The 22715-nt window shown below is 49.6% G+C and overlaps 2 protein-coding genes across 3 annotated transcripts in view; one reads left to right on the forward strand and one right to left on the reverse strand.

Annotated features, from left to right (window-relative positions):
* Ndufab1 (NADH:ubiquinone oxidoreductase subunit AB1) lies at nt 1-8626 on the forward strand. The gene is made up of 5 exons (XM_070004335.1): nt 1-201; nt 5385-5507; nt 6631-6718; nt 7868-7967; nt 8477-8626. The coding sequence occupies exons 1-4, from the start codon at nt 34-36 to the stop codon at nt 7957-7959; spliced, it is 471 nt and encodes a 156-aa protein (XP_069860436.1). The 5' UTR covers nt 1-33; the 3' UTR covers nt 7960-7967; nt 8477-8626.
* Ubfd1 (ubiquitin family domain containing 1) overlaps nt 1170-22715 on the reverse strand; it is a 27241-nt gene continuing 5695 nt past the window's right edge. Inside the window, exons 5-7 of one of the 2 annotated variants that reach the window (XM_070004334.1) lie at nt 22513-22618; nt 18571-18653; nt 1170-2379 (exon numbers count right to left, since the gene is read on the reverse strand). In XM_070004334.1, coding sequence (XP_069860435.1) covers nt 2338-2379; nt 18571-18653; nt 22513-22618 — 231 coding nt within the window. In that variant the 3' untranslated portion in view covers nt 1170-2337. Of the gene's footprint in view, nt 2380-15255; nt 15817-18570; nt 18654-22512; nt 22619-22715 lie in introns of those variants that run through there. The other variant, XM_070004333.1, reaches the window with a different exon arrangement.

A 22715-nucleotide genomic window follows, 5' to 3' on the forward strand; every position in this document is an offset into this window, starting at 1 on the left:
CCGCGGCGCGGTGCATCCTGGGTTGGCGTAGCCATGGCGGCTCGTGTCCTTTCGGCTTGTGCCCGCCGCCTGCCCGCGGCCTTGGCGCCGCCGCTGCGGGTCCCCACGCTGGCCCTGGCGCGGCCGCTCAGCACTGCCTTGCGACCCGCGGAGGCCCGGAGGACGGTCGGGGCCACGCGCGCGGCCGCGGCGCTCGCGCAGGTGACTCGCGGGGGTGACTTTGCCGGGGCCCGGCCGGGGTCAAGGGCCGCGGGGACGGGGGGGAGCGCGCCCCCGGGTCAGAGGTCATGGGGAGCGGGGTGGGGGGCGGCGGCGGCGCGGGGGCCGCGGGGCCCGGGGCGGGTGGAGGCGGGGGCGGCCGCTCGCCCGCGGCCCGGGTCGCCCCGAGGCTTCCGAACGGCCCTCGGCGCCCCTCCCGCGGCCCTCCGCGCTCTCCGCTCCGGCCTGAGCTCCCGCCGGCGTGGCTGGCTCTGGATTACCGCCTTGGGGCTGGAGGCGCGGCTCCGGTGGCAGGCCTGGCCTGCTGGGCCAGCTGGAGGGCCCGAGTTCTAGCCCCAGCACCTCCGAAACGGACAGAACTGCCTTGGGGTAGGGTAGACTCTCAAAATCAAATTGGGAAACCTCTTTCCAGACTCCTGGGCTTTGTGTAAAGTCATGAGATTCTATCATGATGGTTACAGTTAAATAATTATTTCTTTAAAAAGTAGGCCAGGCCAGGGCTGGGAAGGTGGCTCAGTGGTAGAGCACTTGCCTTGTATGCATGAGGCCCTGGGTTCGATTCCTCAGCACCACATAAGCAAAAAGAAAAAAGCCGGAAGTGGCGCTGTGGCTCAAGTGGTAGAGCGCTAGCCTTGAGCTGACAGCGCCCAGGCCCAGAGTTCAGGCCAAGGCGGTTAGAATCAAGTCATTGTTTTTATGCAGACAGCTGGTGACTTGCTGATAGTCTTAGCATTCATTTGTAGGACATGACCAGTCAGAGGTGAATACCCTAATGTTAGATGTTGAGAGGAGCAATGGGAACCAGGCTCTGCTGGTTCACAAGAGGCTGAGATCCGAGGAGCATGGTTTGAAGCCAGCCCAGGCAGACAAGTCAGAGAATCTTCCATCTCCAGTTAAATAGGAACAAGTTGGAAGGGGGGGGGGGGGATGTGGCTCAAGTGGTAGATTTAAGTTAAAAAGCCACTCTAGAATGAGAGGTCCTGAGTTCAAGCCAACACAAGAGGGGAAAAAATAGTTGGTAGAACTTTCTGCTTGATTCTTTTTATTTTATTTTGTGTGTGTGTGGGGGGGGGGTCATGGGGCTTGAACTCTAGGTCTGGGTGCTGTCCCTGAGTTCTTCAGTTCAAGGAGAGCACTCTACCACTTGAGCCACAGCATCACTTCTGGTTTTCTGGTGGCTAATTGTAGATAACAGTCTCACAGACTTTCCTGCCCAGGCTGGCTTTGAACTGAGATCCTCACATCTCAGCCTCCTGAGTAGCTAGGATTTCAGGTGTGAGCCACCAGCGTCTGGCTCTGCTTGAGTCTTGAGACTGATTTTCACATTCAGTTAAGATGTGAAGTGATTTTCCCTGTTCTTTCAGCATTGATTTGCAAGCCTCCCTGTGTGTGCACTTCCCTGCCGTTCCAATGTGGATTCTGACTCTTTAGGTCTGGCAAGGAGCCAGAAAGCTATCGTTTACCATGCACTCCCAGATGGTCCTGCCGTGGTGGCCTTGGCCCTGCTTTGAAGAGCCCAGTGCCTGCTTTACATCTGCAGCAGAGAGCCATCATTTTAGTTTCCTAATGGTTTTGACTAACTTCTTTCAGAGGTATCAAGAGAGAGTTCTGTTAGGCCTTATGTTAACTGTTGCTCTGTCGGCATCACAAGAAGTGAGCATTGAGCAAGGCTTGTTGAAGGCATAACTAAGACCAGTCCTCCCAGTCAGCTGTGAGAAGTGAGCAAGTGGACATGGCTGAGAGGGTGTGATGGGGAAGGGCTTGGCCCTGTGGTTCCTGGCTAGCAGAAGAGGGAGTCGATGCATGCAGCTTGAGTGAGAGGTACGAGTGTGGGGATGGGGTATGAGATGTTGGGGCAGGTGGTAGGGAAAGCCTTCTGAGCTGCTGTGTAGCTGCTTCTGGCTCTCCCTTGCAGAGAAGCTCCCCAGTGTGGAGTAAGGTGGATTCTGGGAGAGTCTAATCACTAGCGGAGAGGAGGCACTTTTAACACCGCCTCCTCAGAGGCCTGGCCAGGTGATTCTCGTCACATACAGTCATATGTTGGCTCTTGAGGAGGTGCTTGCTTGTCATTCATTATCTTGACATATGGCAGAAGGGGCAGTGAGATCTTCTAAGAGGTCATAGTAGCCTGGAGACCATTCTCTGCTTCAGTTTCTTTATCTGTAAAAGAAAGGTGATAGGACCACACATCTCAGAGTTACTGGGACAGCTGAAGGAGATGATATGAACTTAGGGCTTATTAATGGTAAGAAATTAAGAGACAGCTGGGTATGATAGCATACTTCTCTAATCTCAGTTACTTGGAAGACTGAAGCTGAAGGATCACAAACTCAAGTCTAACCTGGGTAGCTTGGCAAGACTGTCTCAAAATTCAGAAAGGGGTTGGGACGGTGGTTGTTGTTCAGTGGTAGAGTACATGTTTGAAATCCTTGGTACAATCCCTAGTATCTTAAAATTTTTTAATAGGGATGGATTTAGTGGCTCATGCCTGTAATTAAGAGGGTCAAGGTTTAAGGTCAGCCTACACAAAAAGTTTGCAAGACCCTATCTCAGTTAATAAGCTCAGCATGGTGTGTGCATCTGTGATCGCAGCTACACCAGAGGCCAGGCTGCCCCAGGCAAAAGCATGAGACCCCACTCACAAATAAAGCAGAAAGGGCTGAAGGTCATGGCTGAAGTGGAAGAACACCTGCCTGGCAGGCTCAAACCCAATACTGCCACAAACAGATGAGAAAGAAACAGCCAGGTGTGGGGCACATGTCCACAATCTCAGCACTCAAGTGGCTGAGGCAAGAGGACAGAGTTTGATACCCTGGCTCGAAGCAAAATGTCAAAAATGCCTGGGATGTAGCTCAATGGTAGAGCACTTTCCCAATACCTTGTGTTCCACCCAACATGGCTTCATAAGAAAAGGAAGTGAGAGAGGAAGGAGTAGGCTGATGGTGTCACACTGTTAACACCATGGTCCTGCCAGGGGGTCTTCCTAGGTCCCCTCCTGACGCTCACATAGTTCCTGGTCTGTTCAAAGCCTCAACAAGCCAGGCGCCGGTGACTCATACCTGTAATTCTAGCTACTCAGGAGGCTGAGATATGAGGATCGTGATTTGAAGCCAGCCCAGGCAGGAAATCCATGAGACTCTCATCTCTAATCACAGAAAAGCCAGAAGTGGAACTTTGGCTCAAGTGGTAGAGCACTATCCTTGAGCACAAAAGCTCAGGGACAGCACCCAGGCCTGGAGTTAAAAGCCCCAGGAAGCCGGGTGCCAGCACACTTCAGCTCATGCCTGAAGTCCTAGCTTCTCAGGAGGCTGAGATCTGAGGATGGAGGTTTAAAGCCAGCCTGGGCAGGAAAGTCCATGAGACTCTTATCTCCAGTTAACCACCAGAAAACCAGAAGTGGCTGTGGCTCAAGTGGTAGAGCACTAGCCTTGAGCTGAAGAGCTGAGGGACAGCACCCAGGCCCAGAGTTCACGCCCCACAACTGACCCCCCCCCCCTAAAAAAAGCCCCAGGATGAGCTGGGAATATGGCTTAGTAGTAGAGCGCTTGCCTGGCATGCATGAAGCCCTGGGTTTGATTCCTCAGTATCACATAAACAGAAAATGCCAGAAGTGGTGCTGTGGCTCAAGTGGTAGAGCACAGAGAGGCTTAGGGACAGAGCCCAAGCCCTGAGTTCAAGCCCCAGGACTGGTAAAAAAAAAAAATTCTCCCACAACCCCAAGATGAACTTGCTCAAGGCCATGCAGCTCATGAGAGCCCATATGGGGGTGTCCGCAGCAGCAGCCTACTTCCTGAGTGTAGCCTCTAGCTGGGTACACCTTAGGGCCTCATGCTGACCCCCATTGCCCTGCCACTCACCTGGCCAGAGCTGCTGGACGCAGTGCTGACACCTTGTGGCTAGTGTAGGTACTGCAGACACCTGCATCTCGGTACACTTGGAAGCCTCCCCTCTTCATGACATACCGTCGTTTGTGATTTTTAATCTTATTTTTCATGCACACATGCCTCTGTTAGATCTCTTACTCACACATCTCCCTCCTGTCTTTGTTCCTTTCTGCAATATTTGAACTGTGACTTGGAAACACCTTCTACCCAGGGGAAGGGAACACAAAAGGAAACGGCTCTGCTACCTCAGAAGTACCCAGGAATACTCTGGAATGACACCTGAAATGCTTCAACTAAACTTGTTTTCAGGGAAAAGGAAACTACATCCTCATGTCCTCCTACCTCAGACTCCCAAGTGCTGGCAGTCTCATGCCAGGCTATTTGCCTTAATTTGCTGAGTAGATGTGATTTCAATGCCTGGCTTTTATACAAGAATAAGCATTCCTCGTCACAAATGTGTATGCTGGTTTGGCTTTATTTTTTCCCTCCTGGTGCTACAGCATAAACTCAGTGCCTCATGCTCTCTCATTGCTCTCAGCTGGCACGCCACCACTTGAACCATACCCACAGTCCTTAGCTTCATTATCTTTTCCTTTTTTGTGCCAGTCCTGGGGCTTGAACTCAGGATCTGGGCACTGTCCTAGAGCTTTTGTGCTGAAGGCTAGCACTCCATCACTTGAGCTACAACTATATTTCTGGCTTTTTGGTGCTTAATTGAAGGTAATCTCCAGTTAATTGGAGACAGTCTCCCAGATTTTCCTGCTGGGGCTGGCTTCAAAATAAGATCCTCAGATCTCTTCCTCCTGAGTAGCTAGGTAGCTAGTAGTAGATAGTAGCTCTCAGCTTCATTTTTATTAGTATTTTTCAGTGTTGTGAGAGTCCTAAAGACTTATGCCCCTACAAGCAAACCCACTTTCTATGAGCTAATCACAGGGTCCTGTAATTAACTTCATGAGCCAAATTTGACCTTTCCAATGCTAGGCCCTGGGTGGGAACTGCCTTTCTAGGCCAATGGTGAGGCCCTGTGGGTTATTTTGACCAGTCAAAGCAGGAGAAGCCTATGGATGCTAGTAGAGGCGAGGAGCCAGGGCCAGGCCGGGCTTTGGGCAAAGAGACCAGACTCTCCTTTTTGCTGATCTCCTCCCATAGCCCCAGGCCCACCTGCTGAGAACTGCTGGGGTTCTGAGGCCACCCAGGACTAGAGAGCGCCCACCTGTGAGCCACCTTTGTGTATGTATGTGTGGCACAGAGGTTCGCTGACTTTCCCCTGTCTTCTTGTAGGTGCCAGGGCCTGTGCTGAGGTGGGGCCGCTCCTACAGTGACTTGCCACCCCTGACACTAGAGGGCATCAGGGACCGCGTACTGTATGTCTTGAAGCTGTATGACAAAATCGACCCGGAAAAGGTAAGTGTGCTGTTGACAACCTCCATTTCTACCCCAGCTCTAATCACAGGCTTCATGAGAGGAGTTGGGTACTGGCATTGGGATGTGTCAGATGGGTGCTTAGGTCTGGCTGCATGCACTGCACACATCTGCTTTTGAAAAATACAAGTGGGCTGGATGGGGTCATGTAGTAGGCAGAGGCCCTGGATTCAATCCCTAGCACCAACCCAACCCACAAGTCATCAGATATCATATACCATGAACACTTTCCTGTCCCTTCTTGCTTTTTTTTTTGGTCGGCCGTGGGGCTTGAACTCTGGGCCTGGGCGCTGTCCCTCAGCTCTTCAGCTCAAGGTGAGCGCTCTACCACTTGAGCTACAGCGCCACTTCCGGTTTTCTGGTGGTTTATTGGAGATAGGAGTCTCACCGTCTCTCCTGCCCGGGCTGGCTTTGAACCGTGATCCTCAGATCTCAGCCTCCTGAGTAGCTAGGATTACAGGCGTGAGCCACCAGCGCCCGGCTCCTTGCTTTTTTAAATGGGGGGATTTTTTTTTCTTTCTTTTAGGCGCTGGGGTAAAAGCCAGGGCCTTTTATCACCAGCCCTACCTTGCTCCCTTTTTTTGAGACAGGCCTTGATCTCTAGGCCAGGTTGGCTTTAAGCTCATAATCTCACCTCCTCTTTTTTTGTTGTTGCTTTTTTGTTTCTTGTTTTGGTCGGTCGTGGGGCTTGAATTCTGGGTTTTTGCGCTGTCCTTGCGCTCTTCAGCTCAAGGTGAGCACTCTACTGCTTGAGCCACAATACCACTTCTGGTTTTCTAGTGGTTTATTGGAGATGAGAGTCTCACCAGCTTTCCTGCCTGGGCTGGTTTTGAACGGTGATCCTCAGATCCCAGCCTCCTGAGTAGCTAGGATTATAGGCGTGAGCCACCGGCGCCTGGCTATCTCTCCCCCTCTTGAGTGCCAATTTTTTTCCCCCCCTTTAGTACTGGGGTTTGAACTCTGTATCCTAGGCTTGCAGGGCAGGTATTGTACCACTTAAGCCACACCCTTAGTCTTTTTTTATTTAGTTATTTTTCAACTAGTCTTGGGGTTTTTCCCTGGCTAGAATGGACTGCCATCCTACCTATGGTTTCCTTTCTTGCAGCTCTCAGTAAATTCCCACTTCATGAAAGACCTGGGCTTGGACAGTCTGGACCAAGTGGAGATTATCATGGCCATGGAAGATGAATTTGGTAACGTGTGCTATGCATAGTACAGTTATCATTTAGGTATAATAGTGGAAAGAAATGTTGGAAGTCTGAACTGGATTCAAATATTAATCGAAACAGTATCTCTTACCTCGTACCATCCGACAAAGTCCATGCTGGGGACCTGGCCGGCAGAGGCCCAGGATGGCACTGAGGGGTCCCAGAAGGAAGGGGCAAAAGTTGAGCTGTGGTGACGCCACGCTTGGCAGCAGTCCCAGTGTGCCTCTGCTTGGCCCTTGTGTGCCCTGCACATACTGCTCATTTGTGCCAGTGCGCCCTTGCAGACGACATGGCTCAGGTCCTGTACTCTGCAGTCACTGCCTAATGGTTCTGAGGGCCAGTCCCATTCCTTGGCTGTGAACTGACCTGGCAGTAGCACTGAGCTCAGGACTGAATGCTGAGGAGAGGCTGTGTATAAACACTGGGCAGGGGCTGGCTGCCTGACCCCCTGGAGAAAGGCATGATGTCCAGTTCACATGGTATCCCGGTACACACGCAATGAGCCACAAGAGCGTGCTGAGCAAAGGGAGCACTGGCACAGCTCTTCATAGGAAACGTCCACAAAAAGCAGTCGTGACAGGAGGGAGGGGGTGGGGGTGGCGCAGGAGGGGACTGCTAAGAGGTTCTAGGTTGTTTTAGGGTTGATGAAAATGTTCTTAAGGATTTGGTTAAGAAAGTTTTCAGTTGGCATCAGTGGCTCACATCTGTAATCCTAGCTACTCAGGTTGAGATCAGAGGATGATTTGGAGCCAGCCTTGGCAATAAAGTCCATGAGACTATCTTCAATAGGCAAAAAGGAAAAAACAATTAAAAAATAGCCATGAAGTAGAGCTGTGGCCAAGTAGTAGAGCACTAGCCTTGAACTCAAGGACAGTGCCTAGGCCTTAAATTCATGCCCCAGGACCGGCACAAAAAACAAGAATTTTTTGCTTTGCTCACTGTATGTGAAACAACCAGCAGTGTACCCAATGTGGTGTTAAGTACCACTCAGAAGTTCTGTGCTTACAGCCACAGTGCAATTCAGGGTGGCTGGACAATTTTGAGAGTTGTGGGTTTGGGGGAAGTATGGGATGCTTTCACTTCTGAAGCATTATTTCTGTACCCACACATTGCTGTCAACTCTCTCCATTTTAGGATTTGAAATTCCTGATACAGATGCAGAGAAGTTGATGTGTCCACAAGAAATTGTAGATTACATTGCAGATAAGAAGGATGTATATGAATAAACCACCAGGTAAATAATCTCACCTAGGAAATTAATTTGTCTGTAGTTCTTCAAAGCAGAGTCAAGAAGAAATGGATGGAAATACTTGACAGATTTTTCATTGGTTTTAAAATGAAAGCAGAGCTGGGCATAGTGCCCATGCCTTAATCCCAGACACTGCCATAATCTGCCACTGCAAGCAGGCTATAGTCTTCATCCTTGAGTGAGTAGTCTTCCTCTGACAGAACTCCCTTGGTTACCAGCCCTTCCTAATGCGGCCTTCCTGAGCCCCCACAAGGCAAGCCACCTGCTGTGCAGGAGGGGAGGGGACAGAGCAGCTTCTCAGTCACAGCCTCCAGGTTGTCCTCGGCCTGGTGACATTTCATCGGGGGCAGGGACAGGTCCTGACTAGGGGTAACATTTGAGTAGTGTCTGTGCAGCGCTGAATATAGCAGTGCACTGAAAGTGGCCAATGTTAGCTTGGTCCTAGTGTTTGTGATACACACAGAAAGAACATGATCTTACTTTGCCCTTGCCAGAACCCTTTCCTCGCAGAGAGGACTCAGATGATACCAGAGAGGGTCGAGGGGAGAAGGCGCCTCAGCGGCAGTGGTGGCACAGCCTCTCTGTTGGACTTCTATTTAAATTGTCTAAGTGTTTTGCCTTTGAAAATAAATCTATGAAACCAACACTTCTCAATCTTTATTTTTTTCCAATAATGTCTAATGAAATGCCTTTATATGACATTGCTTAATATTTTTAAAGGTTTATCTGATTTATAATCACTAATCATGTATATCAAAAATACAGGGGGGCTGGGAAGGTGGCTCAGTGGTAGAGCGCTTGCCTTGCATGCATGAGGTCCTGGATTTGATTCCTCAGCACCACATAAGCAAAAAAAAAAAGCCAGAAGTGGCCCTGTGGCTCAAGTGGTAGAGCACTAGTCTTGAGCTGAAGAGCTGAGGGACAGAGCCCAGGCCCAGAGTTCAGGCCCCACGACCGGACTCCCCCCCCCCCCCAAAAAAAAAAAAACAAAACAAAACAGGGAAAGTCAGTTGCCGGCAGCTCACGCCTTGTAATCCTAGCTCCTCAGGAGGCTGAGATCTAATGATGATCGTGGTTCAGAGCCAGCCTGGGCAGAAATGTCCATGAGACTCCAATTAACCACTAGAAAACCAGAAGTGGCACTGTGGCTAAAGTGGTAGAACACTAGCCTTGAACTGCAGAGCTCAGAGACAGCATCCAGGTCCAGAGTTCAAGACCCACAACGGACCCTCCCCCAAACACACACACACACACACACACACACACACACACACACACACACACACACACAAGCTAGGTGCTGGTGACTCACCCCTGTAATCCTAGCTACTCAGGAGTCTGAGATCTGGGGATTGCGATTCAAAGCCAGCCCAGGCAGGAAAAATTTGTGAGATTCTTTATCTCCAATTAACTACCCAAAAAAACAGAAATGGGGGCTGGGAAGCTGGCTCAGTGGTAGAGCGCTTGCCTTGCATGCCTGAGGCCCTGGGTTCCATTCCTCAGCACCACATAAGCAAAAAGAAAAAAGCCGGAAGTGGCGCTGTGGCTCAAGTGGTAGGGCACTAGCCTTGAGCTAAAGAGCTGAGGTACAGTGCTCAGGCCCAGAGTTCAGGCCCCACAACCGGACCAAAAAAAAAAAAAAAAACAAGTGAAGCTGTAGCTCAAAGTGATAGAGCACTCAGCCTGAGTAAAAGAGCTTAGGGACAGAGCCCAGGCCCTGAATTCAATCCCCATGACAAAAACAAAAAAACAAAACACCCACACATGACATTGAGGGCAGGGCAGAGGTAGGAGTCAGAGTTCGTTCAAGGTTAACCTGAGATACAAAAGAAAGAAAACATGCTGGGAAGCTATAATTCTCAAGAGGATGAAATTGGAAGGACTGAGGCTCAAAGCCAGTCAGCATAGAATTCTTGAAATACCACTTCCAATTAACCAGCAAAAAGGAGGGATGTAGGCATGGCTCCAGCAAAGCAAGCAGGAGGTTCTGAGTTCAAGCCCCTGTTTACTGTGTGTGTGGGGGGGAAAGCATCTTCAGTAGTGTACTTGAAAAAAATGTGTTAAATGTACTCATTACCTGACTTATGAAATGGTAGTCCCTCTGTACAACACATTAATAGTAACAATAAAATTATATTTTTAAAATGTGTTTTCATAAAGAGAGGACTAGAAGCTGGGAAGGTGGCTCAGTGGTAGAGTGCTTGCCTTGTGAGACCCGAGTGAGGCCCTCGGTTCAATTCCTCAACACCACATAAGCAGAAAAAGCCAGAAGTGGGGGCTGAGGCTCAAGTGTAGAGCGCTGGTCTACAGCTGAAGAGCTGGGGGACAGAGTTCAGGCCCCACAACCGACAAAAACCGACAATAAGTAAATAAAAATAAAGAGAGGGCTTGAAAAAATTGACTTTTGGGTATTACGGGTTGATACTAGCATGTAGGACTAAGTTTCTATTACCTAATGCCCTCTTCTAAATTAAAAGAGTTTAGGTTTTAGACAATGGGATGTGGTCAGTTTGCACTGCTTTCCTTTTTGTATGTTGGTGAGCTCCAGCTCTGCTGCATTCATTCTATGTAGCCCAGCTGCCCTTGAACTCTATCCTCCTGCCTTAGCCTCCTGGGTGCTAGGACACCACCCCCATTACTGCTGTGTTTCTTGAAGTCAATGTAGATAAATGTGTGTGTATTGCCTAGATGTGAGATTTAGTGATGTCATAATTACCCATTAGAATTTCTAGTTTATAAGGGGGAGGGGCAAGAAATAGTAATAAGTCAAGGTGCAAGTACTGAACTGCCAGCCTCCTGGCAGTGGCAGAGTGGGAGGAGCGCTGAGGCAACAAGCCTCCAGTTTGAGGCCCCCCTCGGGCCTGCTTCTCTGTCACTAGTTACTCTAGCACATTGATGTATACATTCCTTATTCCACACCTGCTGTTACACTACAGTGTGTTTGGTGGCTGTTGTGCCCCCTCCCCCCTTTATTACCTTAGGAAAGTGCCAGCTTTTGCAGCATGAGGTAGAGCTTAAACCCTTGTGGGCTGATCTCAACCAGGTACCTATAGTGACGTGGCCCATTCATGTCACTGTCACAGGTCCCAAAGGAAGAATGAGGAACATTTCACTGGCTTGGCCATACAGAGAATCCATTGTAGAGTCTAGGTGTTCCAACAGAAGCACTGGCCTTTCTGCTCTAAAAACTTGCAGGAATGTGAGAAATTACAAACTACCACTATAGGTAAGCAGTGAACCGGCTAAATGCAGCATTCTCAAGTGTGTGGATCAGAGCAATATTGTTTCTAATGGCTTACAAGAAGGAGCAAAAGCAAGTCTTTGTGAGAGGACCCCCAAAGCCCAGAGTAGCCCTCTTGAGGGTGCTCCATGCCACGTACTGACATGTCACTCCCAAGGGGGGGGGAGTTCCTTGGGTCAGTCTTGCTCTGAACTCATGATCCTCCTGCTGCTATGCCTTCTGAGTGCTGGAGTTACAGGTCTATACTACTATGCCCACCTAGCTCACCTGTGTTTTTTGGTGCCAGTCCTGGGGCTTGAACTCAAGGCCTGGGCTCTGTCTCTGAGCTTTTTCTGCTCAAGGCTAACACTCTACCACTTGAACCCCAGGCTCCAATTCAGGCTTTTTTAAGGAAAAAAAACTTTCCTTCCCACTTCTGGCTTTTTGGTGGTTAATAAGTCTCAGACTTTTCTGGGCTGGTTTCAAACCACGATCCTCAGATTTCAGCCTCCTTAGAAGCAAGGATTACAGGGGTGAGTCACAACAGCATCCAGCTCCGTTTTTGTTGTCTTTTACAATACACTCAGGTCTGAACCAAGGGCCTGTGTTAGTCAAGAGCTCTACTACTTGAGCCATGTTAGTTAAGAGCTTTACTACTTGAGCCATTTTGTGACTGCCAAACTAGTCTTGAACTCTGACTCCATCACTGGAGTAGCTAGGATTACAAGTATATACCAACTACATCCAGGTTGTTCACAATATTGGGTTTTGTTTGTTCCTAATACCAAGGCTTGAACTCAGGGCCTCATGCAGCTTTCTTGCTCGTGGCTGGTGCGCTAACCACTTGAGCCACCTCTCTAGTCTTGGCATTGCTAGTTAGCTGGAGATGGGAGCCCTAAAAACTTTTCTGCCTGGGCTGGTCTCAGTCCTGAGCAGCTATGAATATACGAGTAAACTACCAGCACCAGGCCTCAAAGTGTTTTAAACGTGTTCTCAAAAGCCAAATTGTCAGTGGGGTCACAGGACACCCCCCAGGTGGTCCCCCTAACATGCATGGAAGCTAAGCAGACCAAGGAAGGCTGCCCCAGTAGAATGGTTCACCAGCTCATTGGTGCCTGTGACTACTCCAGAACAAACCAAATCAGTATCATTACCAACTGTTAACCTGGATACACTCAAAATCAAGGAAATAAGACCACAGCTGGCAAAGGATGGCTTTCAGCCCAGTTCCAATCATGGTCAGCCCTCAGTATGGAGTAGGCGCATGAAGAATTGGAAAGGAGACACATTAATTATCAAACTTTAATCAAGAGACTAATCTTACAGGATAAACAATAAGACAGCTACTCAAGGTTATACACTTTAAAAAAAAAATCCAGCAGCGTAAATCTAATAGACTAAATACGTTCATCTCCTCCTGAACAGGCATTTGATTTAAAACCGAACCAGAACAGAGCACACACCACAAGGAAACATGGTACTTACAGATTTTTGTCAAATAACTGCAGAACTCTTTTAAGAAAGATAAGGAAGGCTGCTAGACACTGAGATAGCAGTAGAACCACCAAGCCTGGCAGGTCCACGTACCAGGAGCTCCTCACTTCACCCCTGGCACCTCAGCAAGGCAGCCAGGCCCCGAGGAGCAGCATGAGGAGGAGGAGGAGAAGACGACACAGGCTGCACCTGCCTAATGGGAGGTGACAAGACAAAGGAACCATCCTCTTCTAAGCCAACAGGTATTTTACAGAGGCCAAGGAGCAAGAGGCGCCCTCAGCAAATGGTGGGAAACAAGCCTGCCCTTGGCATGTGCAATCACCCCCTCTTCTCAGCCCCTGGTAGGGAGAGGGCAGGCCTCTTGCAAGGAGTCCCCGAGTGCTCCTTCAGGCACGTGGTTAAAGAAGAAAACAAGTCCCTTCTGGGTGAACTGTGGTGCTTCGGTGACATGGCAATGTGGCAGTTCATCCTTCCAGCCCTCCTAAGAGAAGTGGCTACTAAGGGCCTCCCTGGGCCACCCTGGCCAATTCAAAAAGAACAGATGCTACCCACAGAAAGCTCACTACAGTACTTCACCCCAGAGCTGGAGTCACTCCAGAATCTAAGTGCTCTGGTTGGCTCACAAGAGTCAGGCATGGTGGCCCCAGAAGGGTGATGTCTGGGAGGGAAGGAGTGCGGGAGAGCACCAGTACCAATTCAAGGTGGTAGGGAAGGCGGTCAGCCTCCAGGAAGGACAGCTCACCGCCAGGGATGGAACCCTAAAGGACACGAACACTGATGCAGCTCAAGCTGAGCACTTGTGCCTGCTCACAAATGGGACAGGCTAGTCCAGAGGAGGAAACACACTGCCCATGGGAGGGAGCGACCATCAGTGAATACTGCTACAGTGACAAGAGTGACACAGGCTTCCAAGGGCTGCCCATGCCCCCTGGGAGCTTTCCCAAGGCCTTCTGAGCTGATAATCCAATGTCAACTCACGACCCACAAGCTCTGCAAAGCAACACTGAAAAACAGCTCCGTACAAGAAAACAAAACAAAAAAAAAGCCATTGTGTATATTTTTATTTATATAGAGAATCTCCAAGTAAGGAATAAAAGCACCATTTTTACTGAAAAGAAAAAGGCTCACACAGGCTTTGGTCCTCTTGATATTGGCACCAGCCTGAGTGAGAAGCGGTCAGGCCCTTGGGCAGCAAGGAGATGAAGGCAGGCAGGCAGACACGTGGAAGGAGGGGTCTCAGAGCCAATCTGGGCATAGAGATGCCCCCGATGAGACCAAAACAATGGGATCGTTGCACCGTCACACAAGTCTTGAGGACAAATGAAAAGGGCAAAGCAAGATGATGCTCTGCCTGCCGCCCAGTCACCTCTGGGGCGGGCATGTAGCCTGGAGAGGATGCGGATGTAAGAATGAGACACACAATCCGGCATCAGGCCAGGCCACACACAAAAGCTCCAGCAAAGGATGAAAACCAGGTTGTCTCCTGGACATTGAGCTTCACATACGTAGTTATATCCCCAAAACAGCAGAGTAGATTTCCCTTGCCAGAGACAAAACTTGGCATTGAGCACACCACGAAAAGCAAGTGGGCAGGATTCCTGAACTACAGCTTAGAAGGGTAGGGAAAGGACTAGAAGAGCGTCACAGCTGGCTCACAAGGGAAAGTCATCTTAGGCGAACACATGCAAATACAGTTCACAGAATGAAGGGACAGGCTCAAGTGGGAGGCTGAGACCAGTGAGAAGAGAATTGCAAAGACAGCAGCAGAGAAACAGCACGGCACAAAGGGGATCACCCAAAAGACACCCCGCCTTTCAGTCAAGCCATCAGGAGACAATACAAGTGCATGTGTACAAAGAAAGGACTGAAACCGGAAGAGGGTGAGCTGATCATGAGAGGGCAATTACATTATCCCACTTCCAGGTTCCAACACCACTGGGCCCACGCACTGGGTCACATGACTTAGTGGGAAAGGCAGCCTCGGAGGCTGGGATAAAGGGCACTTGAACTTAACGCATGAGCTGAAGGACGGAATGGAGAAGTCTAACTGAAATCATCACTGGACTGCTTGCAGGTTTCTGGGGGGCACTTCCAAATGAAGGTCTGAGAACCTAACCTGGCCCTAGGAACCTCCTTCCATGGGGCGCTGCCTTGAGCTGGAGCAGCCCGGTCCATGCCTGCTGGCGCCAGGCTAGGCACCCCCTGGAAGCCCAAAGGGCAAGACATGGAGACAGCATAGCTCACTACCACTACAGCAAGGTGAGAGCTCCTGACCCAGGCCCCCCAAGTCCTCTCCCTCAAGCACCCCCAGGCAGCAGCATGGTGGGGGGGAGCTCAGAAAGGAAGTGTGGATGAGGTACCGAAAGAGGAACAGACATCTTTGGGTTAACGAAATCTCAAATCTAGGCAATTGAATTGAAATTAAAAAAAAAAAAATCAGAATGGACAGCAAAGTATGGCTTACTAACACTCCCCCCCTCCCCATTTTACATACAATTTTATACTAAGAAAAAAGACAAAAACAAAATACACCCCCAACTCATCAAAAAGCAGTCCAAATGTTTTCAAAACCAAGGTTTATGAAAATATTTCATTTGAAATCACTTTAAAAACTAAAAAAAAAAAAAAAAAACACCAAAAACCAACAACAATGAAACCAGAAAAGCTTTTTATCATTCCCTTCTCAGCAACAATGGCAGATCTACTCTCACACAGACTTAAAAGTGTTCCACACCACATGTTCGGAATTCAGATTTATTGATTTCCACCATATGGACTTTAAAAATGGTCTGAAGCTGACTGCAAGAAAAGGAACCGGTGATTTTAAGTTAAAATTAAGCTATGGTGAAAGTACATCACCTCTGGCTTCAGTCAGCACATCGCCTCAGATTGAACAGATGAGTTTTGTGAACAAAGTTCCAGAACTCGGAAATCCAGGGGTGCTGCAGGCCTCTCCCGGCAATGTCCTTCACTTTGGGTCAGTCTCCTGGGCCAGAGGTGAAAGTGCTTTCAAAAATACTGCCATTTTCCCAGCACAGTGTCCTTGATTGCATCCACATATTGAGTTGGAACCCAGTACACCCAGTAGTAAGAGGCTTCCGTGGGGCCCAATTGAAATGCCTGGAAGGGAGACAAGGAAAAGCAAGCCCAACCTCAGAGGTGGACCACCAAGCAGTCAGCACAATGAACGCAGGGAGGGAAGTGAGTTAATTAAAGGGATGAAAGACAGAAGGTCACAAAGCACACGGGGAATGTTCTCCTAATGTTTCAAAAGAAAAAAAAAGTGACAAGTTCAACACAGACAACCCTAAGACAGTAGCAGTCAATGTCAATACCCATCAGAACCTTCCGGAAGGCTTGTGAAAGCAGCCTGATCCAGGAGCAAACTCGCCAGCTCCCTGCATCCACACAGGAGAAACAGCAACATAATGGTGCCAAGTGCCTGCACCTCTAGCATTAAAGGCACCTGGCTGGTTCACACCAACACTGAGGTGTTTTCCAAAGGAATAAACCCGATCCTACTGATCTAGAGTTGTTGGGACAGATAGCAATGATGAATAAGTTGCAGTTTGGTACACATCATGATACCACTTAGGAAAAAAACAAAACAATACTCTGTCTTGCTCACAGACACAGGCCCAGACAAGCAGACGGATGGTCATAACAGGGGCCACAGAGGGGGATAACAATGTGGGGGAGGGAGAGGGGGAAACAGCCTGCCAGTAAATGTTTTATTTAAAACAAAAGACTTAAAACCGGTTAGAATTATCTTTTCTCCTAGTAGGTATTAGACTTTTGGTATTCTGTCCTGTACTTTGTCACTCATGGGGCTTGAACTCAGGCCTGGGCACTGTCTCTGAGCTTTTCACTCAAGGCTAGTACTCTACCTTTTTTGAGCCACAGCAGCACTTCTGGTTTTCTGGTGAGTTATTGGAGATAAGAGTTTCATGGAGGGCTGGGATTATGGCTTAATAGTAGAGTGCTTGCCTAGCAGGTATGAAGCCCTGGGTTCAATTCCTCAGTACTACATACACAGAAAAGACCACAAGTGGGGCTGTGGCTCAAGTGGTAGAACACTAGCTCTGAGCTAAGCTCAGAGACAGAGCCCAGGCCCTGAGTTCAGGCCCCAAGATTGGCTAAAAGAAAAAAAAAGTCTCATGCACTTTTTTGCCTGGGCAGGCTTTGAATCATGACCTTCAGATCTCAGATCCTGAGTTGCTAGGATTACAGACATGAGTCACAAGTGCCTGACCTTTTCTTTATTTTTTAAACCTATCTAAAACGCAAGAGCACAAGCACACTAACTGTGCAGTGTGACAGGTGAGTCTAGATAGAGAACAACAGCTACAGAGAGAGGGGAATGCATACTGGCATTACACCGTTGGACACCTGAGCGCCACCTAAGCATTTAGAAAGAGGGGGGCGGTGGGAACTAGCTCTGGCCAGAGAGGAAAAAAAGCACTTCATGGAAACACTAGGCCATTAACCACATCCTGAGTCCTTCCACTCTGTATCCTACCATCACACTGCCCCCAAACTGGGTATAGCCCCCACAGGGTCACACTGTTCCCACCAATGTGTCAAAACAGAGCAAAAGGCCCAGCTAAGCACACGAAAATCCATCTGTTCAACAGAGAAACAAGAGAGCAAGCTCAATAAGCCCGTCTGCAATCTTGTCTTACAGACAAAGGTTCCCAGAGCTGTCTGAAGCAAGCCCAGGAGCTTGCCCCTTCCATGCAGCTTTTCCACTGACTTTTTTTTTTGGGGGGGTCCGGTCTTGGGGCCTGAACTCTGGGCCTGGGCGCTGTCCCTCAGCTCTTCAGCTCAAGGCTAGCACTCTACCACTTGAGCCACAGCGCTACTTCCGGCTTTTTTCTTTTTGCTTATGTGGTGCTGAGGAATGGAACCCAGGGCCTCAGACATGCAAGGCAAGCGCTCTACCACTGAGCCACCTTCCCAGCCCCTCCACTGACTTTTATTATCAGTCATGGGCTTGAACTCAGGGCCCAGGCACTGTCCCTGAGCTTTTGTGCTCAAAGCTAATGTCCTACCACTTTGAGCCACAGCTCATATCTTCCATTTTTAAGTGGTTAACTGGACATAAAAGTCTCAAGGCTTGAGCTGAAGAGCTGAGGGACAGCGCCCAGGCCCAGAGTTCAGGCCCCACGACTGGACCTAAAAAAAAAAAAAAGTCTCAAGGCCTTTCCTGCCAGGGCTGGCTTTGAACCACGATCCTCAGATCTCAGACTCCTGAGTAGCTAGGATTACAGATGTGAGCTACCATCCATGCCCAGCCCTTACACTGACTTTGCCCTACAGTGAGTGGGTCTCCCCACACTTCTCTTTACCCCCCAGGGCAAATCACTAGCTGCTGTTGTTCCTGGAAGTCCTGCCTCCCTGGAAGAGAATGGCAGATGGTGTGTCCAGTCAGATATCTAGGGCAGTGCCTTTGGACTTCGTTTATTAAATTGCCTTTCTGAATAGGAGTGGGAAAGGGAGCTTTAGCCCAAGCTGCTGTAGGGGTGTGTCACAGATCCCTTGGTTTGCTGACCCCTGCGAAGGACCTCCAGACAGGCTGTTCTGAGTGCCACAGGGCTTGACCTCACACCCTGCCCCCTGCAGCGTCTCCAAAGTAAGGCTCCTGCAGGGAGGCTGCTTGGGACCCTCATAACCCCAAGGTTGGAGGGACACTCTTTTTATAAGCCAAACAAAAACCCCACAAGCCTTTCCTCCTCTGGGTATTTATTGTCCTGGTCTACAAACAAAGTATTACAAATCAAAACAGAGGTATGGATGTTTCTGAAAATGACAGGAGAAGGCACGTGGCCAGGCAGGGTGAGGGGAACACGGAGCCTGCAGTGCAGGTGCACTCACCATCATGTGGTAGTCCTCGTGCCCTTCGATGGGCTCACTCACCACGTTCTTAATGGAGCCCATGGGCAACTTCTCAGTGCGCTCTAGACAAGAGGGATGACAGCAGTTATTATTTGTCAGTCGTGGGGCTTGAATTCAGGGCCTGAATACTGTCCTTGAGCTGCTTTTGCACTTTACTACTTTGAGCCAGAGGTCCACTTCAAATTTTCTGGTGGTTCATTGGAGATAAGAATCTCATGGATGCCGGGAAAGACCGCGAGACTCCTATCTCCAATAAACCACCAGAAAACCGGAAGTGGCGCTGTAGCTCAAGTGGTAGAGCGCTCGCCTTGAGCTGAAGAGCTGAGGGACAGCGCCCAGGCCCAGAGTTCAAGTCCCACGACCGACAAAAAAAAAAAAAAAAAAAAAAAAAGAATCTCATGGACTTTCCTGCCTAGGCTGGCTTTGAACCTGGATTCTTAGATCTCAGCCTCCTGAGCTGAGCTAGGATGACAGGTGTGAGCCACCAGCGCCTGGCTTGACAAGTTATTCATGGTCCACCTGTCCCAGTTCCTACCACAGCACCCCTCCCTCAACAGGCTGCCAGAACTACAGGCATCTGCAGAAAGGGCAGCAAGTCTAAAACTTCTCATTGGTGTCCCCTAAGACCTTCTGGGGAGCCAATGAAGGGGATGTGGCGATGGTATAGGTCTCAAGAGAACAGACAGGCCTTTCTTGGGAAGAGTCACCCACAAAACAGCCCACACCCAGTGCTGGTTGAGGTGCGGGCACTGGGACAGGGAGAGAAGGAAGGAGCAGGGGGCCCCCCTGTGGCCTCAGTCCTGTGAGGTGGATGTCATTGTGCAGCAAGTTTAAGTTCAGGCTCCATAACCGGACCAAAAAAAAAAAGAAATGTGGGGCTGGGAAGGTGGCTCAGTGGTAGAGCGCTTGCCTTGCATGCCTGAGGTCCTGGGTTCCATTCCTCAGCACCACATAAGCAAAAAGAAAAAAGCCGGAAGTGGTGCTGTGGCTCAAGTGGTAGAGTGCTAGCCTTGAGCTGAAGAGCTGAGGGACAGCGCCCAGGCCCAGAGTTCAGGCCCCAAGACCGGACCCAAAAAAATAATAATAATAATAAAATAAAAATAAAAAATAAAAAAGAAATGTACTCATTACCTGACATAACTGTAATCCCTTTGTATATCACCTTCACAATAAAATTAAAGAAAGCACATTTCATCCTGAAATGTATGGAGACCTCATAGGAAAACAGGGATTTTTAATCTTTCCTTGGTACTCCGAAGATTGGACAACAGTAGGTCTATGTTCCTGACAGCAATGAGCAAGATAAAGGATGGACTGACTCCCCTCCAGACAGGGCAGCTGCCTGCTGTTGCTTGGGCTAGGCCCAAGGTCTCCTACACCAGGCAGCAAAGGGGAGGGGTGGCCTTGAGGTTCCTCACCCAGCAGAGCACCCCACAGATGCCAGGACAGCCAGCCACTTCTTGCCAGTGGAAGACAAAGCCAGAGGTTATCAGCCAGCTTGAGGAACAGGCTGTGCTGCTCCTGATACCGGGGCCAGATTCCCAGGCACAGGGGAGGAGCATGTGGCCCGATGGACACTGGCAAAGGGGTCTGCAGAGGAATGAAGAGCTCAGCCTTACTCAACTCTGGAAGGCACAAGGAATCCCTCAATAAAGTTGGTGAGCTGGGTGTCAGTGGTTCACACCTGTGATCCTAGCTACTCAGGAGGCTGAGACTAGAGGACTGCAGTTGTAGTCCAGCCTGGACAGGAAAGTTTGTGAGACTCTTGTCTACAATTAACTGCCAAAAAAACCCAGAGATGGAATTATGGGCCAAGTGGTAAAGTGCTAACCCTGAGCACAAAAGCTTAGGGACAGTGTCCTAAGTCCTGAGTTCAAGCCCCAGGACCAGCACCCCCCAATAAAGCTGGTAAGGATGAGGCTGCTCAATGGCTCAAAGCCTGAAGGACAGAGGCTGCTGAAATAAAAGCTCCAGTGCAGAGACCTCGGCAGTCCTCCTTAGCCCAGTCCCTGGTTCTGGGGTGTGTCATAACTAAAGTATTCGAGGCTTCAACAAGCACCTGGAGCCTCAGGCCCCACCAGAACCCTGCCTGCACCTACCCTACCCATGTCTGCTCAGCTCTCCCTTGGCCAATGCCTTTCACTGGGCTACCTGCAGGCAAAGGCAAAGAAGTCTGATGAGGGGCAAATGAGCGGACTAGACCAGGGAGGCTGGGCAGCTGACTCTGACCCAGGGCACGATGGCCAGCCTCTGGAAATGGTCCGGTGAGGGGATCAGAATGACAGGAGAGACCCCTTCCAAATTTGTTCAGCTTGCTCCACTCAGGCAGAGAAGTATTGAAAAGTGAAATTAGAAAAAAATCACAAGTTAGAAAATTTGTTAAGAAAGTTCAAGCACCTCTGGCATTTTGGCTTGCTCATTTCAAGAACTAGCAGGAGGGGCTGGGAAGGTGGCTCAGTGGTAGAGCGCTTGCCTTGCATGCATGAGGCCCTGGGTTCGATTCCTCAGCACCACATAAGCAGAAAAAAAAGCCGGAAGTGGTGCTGTGGCTCAAGTGGTAGAGTGCTAGCCTTGAGCTGAAAAGCTGAGGGACAGCACCCAGGCCCAGAGTTCAGGCCCCACGACTGGACCCAAAAAAACAAAGAACCAGCAGGATGTTCTAGAAAGGCAGGAGGGTCTGAGATATTGCCCAGAAAACCCCCTTTGACCCACATCTTGTGCAGAGGAGGGGGGAGGGAGCAGAGGCCAGAAGGTAACCAGACAGGGTCAGCGTAAAGAAATGAAGGAAGTGCTCACGCCTGTAATCCTAGCTGCTCAGGAGGCTGAGATCTGAGGATCACAGCTCAAAGCCAGCTTAGACAAAAAAGTCTTTGAGACTCTTATCTCCAGTGAACCACCAGAAAACTGGAAGTGGAGCTGTGGCTTAAAGTGGTAGAGCACTAGCCTTGAGTAAAAGCAGCTCAGGGACAGCACCCAGGTCCTGAGCTCCAGCCCCACAACTGGCCAAAAAAAAAAGAGGGATCAGGAATGTGGCTCAATGGTAGAGTGCTTGCTTAGCATGCATGAAGCCCTGGGTTTGATTCCTGAGTACCACATAAACAGAAAAAGCCAGAAGAGGCACTGTGGCTCAAGTGGTAGAGTGCTAGCTTTGAGCAAAAAGCTCAGGGTCAGTATCCAGGCCCTGAGTTCACAAGCCCTAGTATTAGGGAAAAAAAAAAAAAGAATGAATGAGCTTTGTCCACTGGGAACTACTCCTTAGCTACAGTCCTTGGTTCCATGTAAGAATGCAGGCCCCAAATGGTCAGAACTTTTGATTCTTCTTTTCAAAGCATGTGCCCTACCAATTTTTATAATGAACCTCCCAATTTTTATAAATTGTGTGTATACCCATAAACACTTGTATAGGGAGCACACCTGGCCAGGCCAAGTACTCAGGACCTCTGGCTTTGGGTTGCAAAAAGAGTCAGTGTCTGATGGCCTGTCTCTGAGATCAGAGGGAAGAAGGCCAAGCAAGAGACAAGTGTTAGCTGGGTGCTGGTGGCTCACACTTGTAACCTTAGCTACTCTGGGAAGCTGAGATCTTGAGGATCACCGTTCAAAGCCAGCCTGGGCTTGTCTGTGAGACTCTTTTATCTCTAATAAACCACTCAGAAAAAGCTAGAAGTGTACTGTGGCTCAAGTGATAAGAGTACTAGCCTTGAGTATCCAAAGAATCAGGGACAGCACCCAGGCCCTGAGTTCAAGCCCCAGGACTGGGGCAGGGGAGAGCGAGGCAAGTGTTGAAAGGCAAAGCAAAAGCCAGAAATGCAGAGAATGCAGTGAGGACCAGTTTCCAGAGGAGGAGCAGACAGCACTCAGGCACGAGAGCTAGGAGGCACTGGCAGCTGAGCAAGCCAGGAGGAGGCCGGGAGCAACACATACCTTTAGTGCCGATCCATAGCTGGTCTTGTTCTAGCTTAAAGGTGAGTCTCACTTTTCCTCCAGACTTGTTGTACATGCCAGACAAGGGCACTGTTGGCAGGCGCTCCTGGAGGGACAAGAACATGGTAAGAGAGGCAGGGATAGGATTCGATCACAGTAATCTCAAGTGGTGGACTGTCTGGATTACAGACGGTCACTGAATG

This window comes from Dipodomys merriami, unplaced genomic scaffold (genome assembly GCF_024711535.1).
Source record: "Dipodomys merriami isolate MVZ:Mamm:240054 unplaced genomic scaffold, mDipMer1.0.p SCAF_62, whole genome shotgun sequence".
Lineage (NCBI taxonomy): Eukaryota > Metazoa > Chordata > Mammalia > Rodentia > Heteromyidae > Dipodomys > Dipodomys merriami.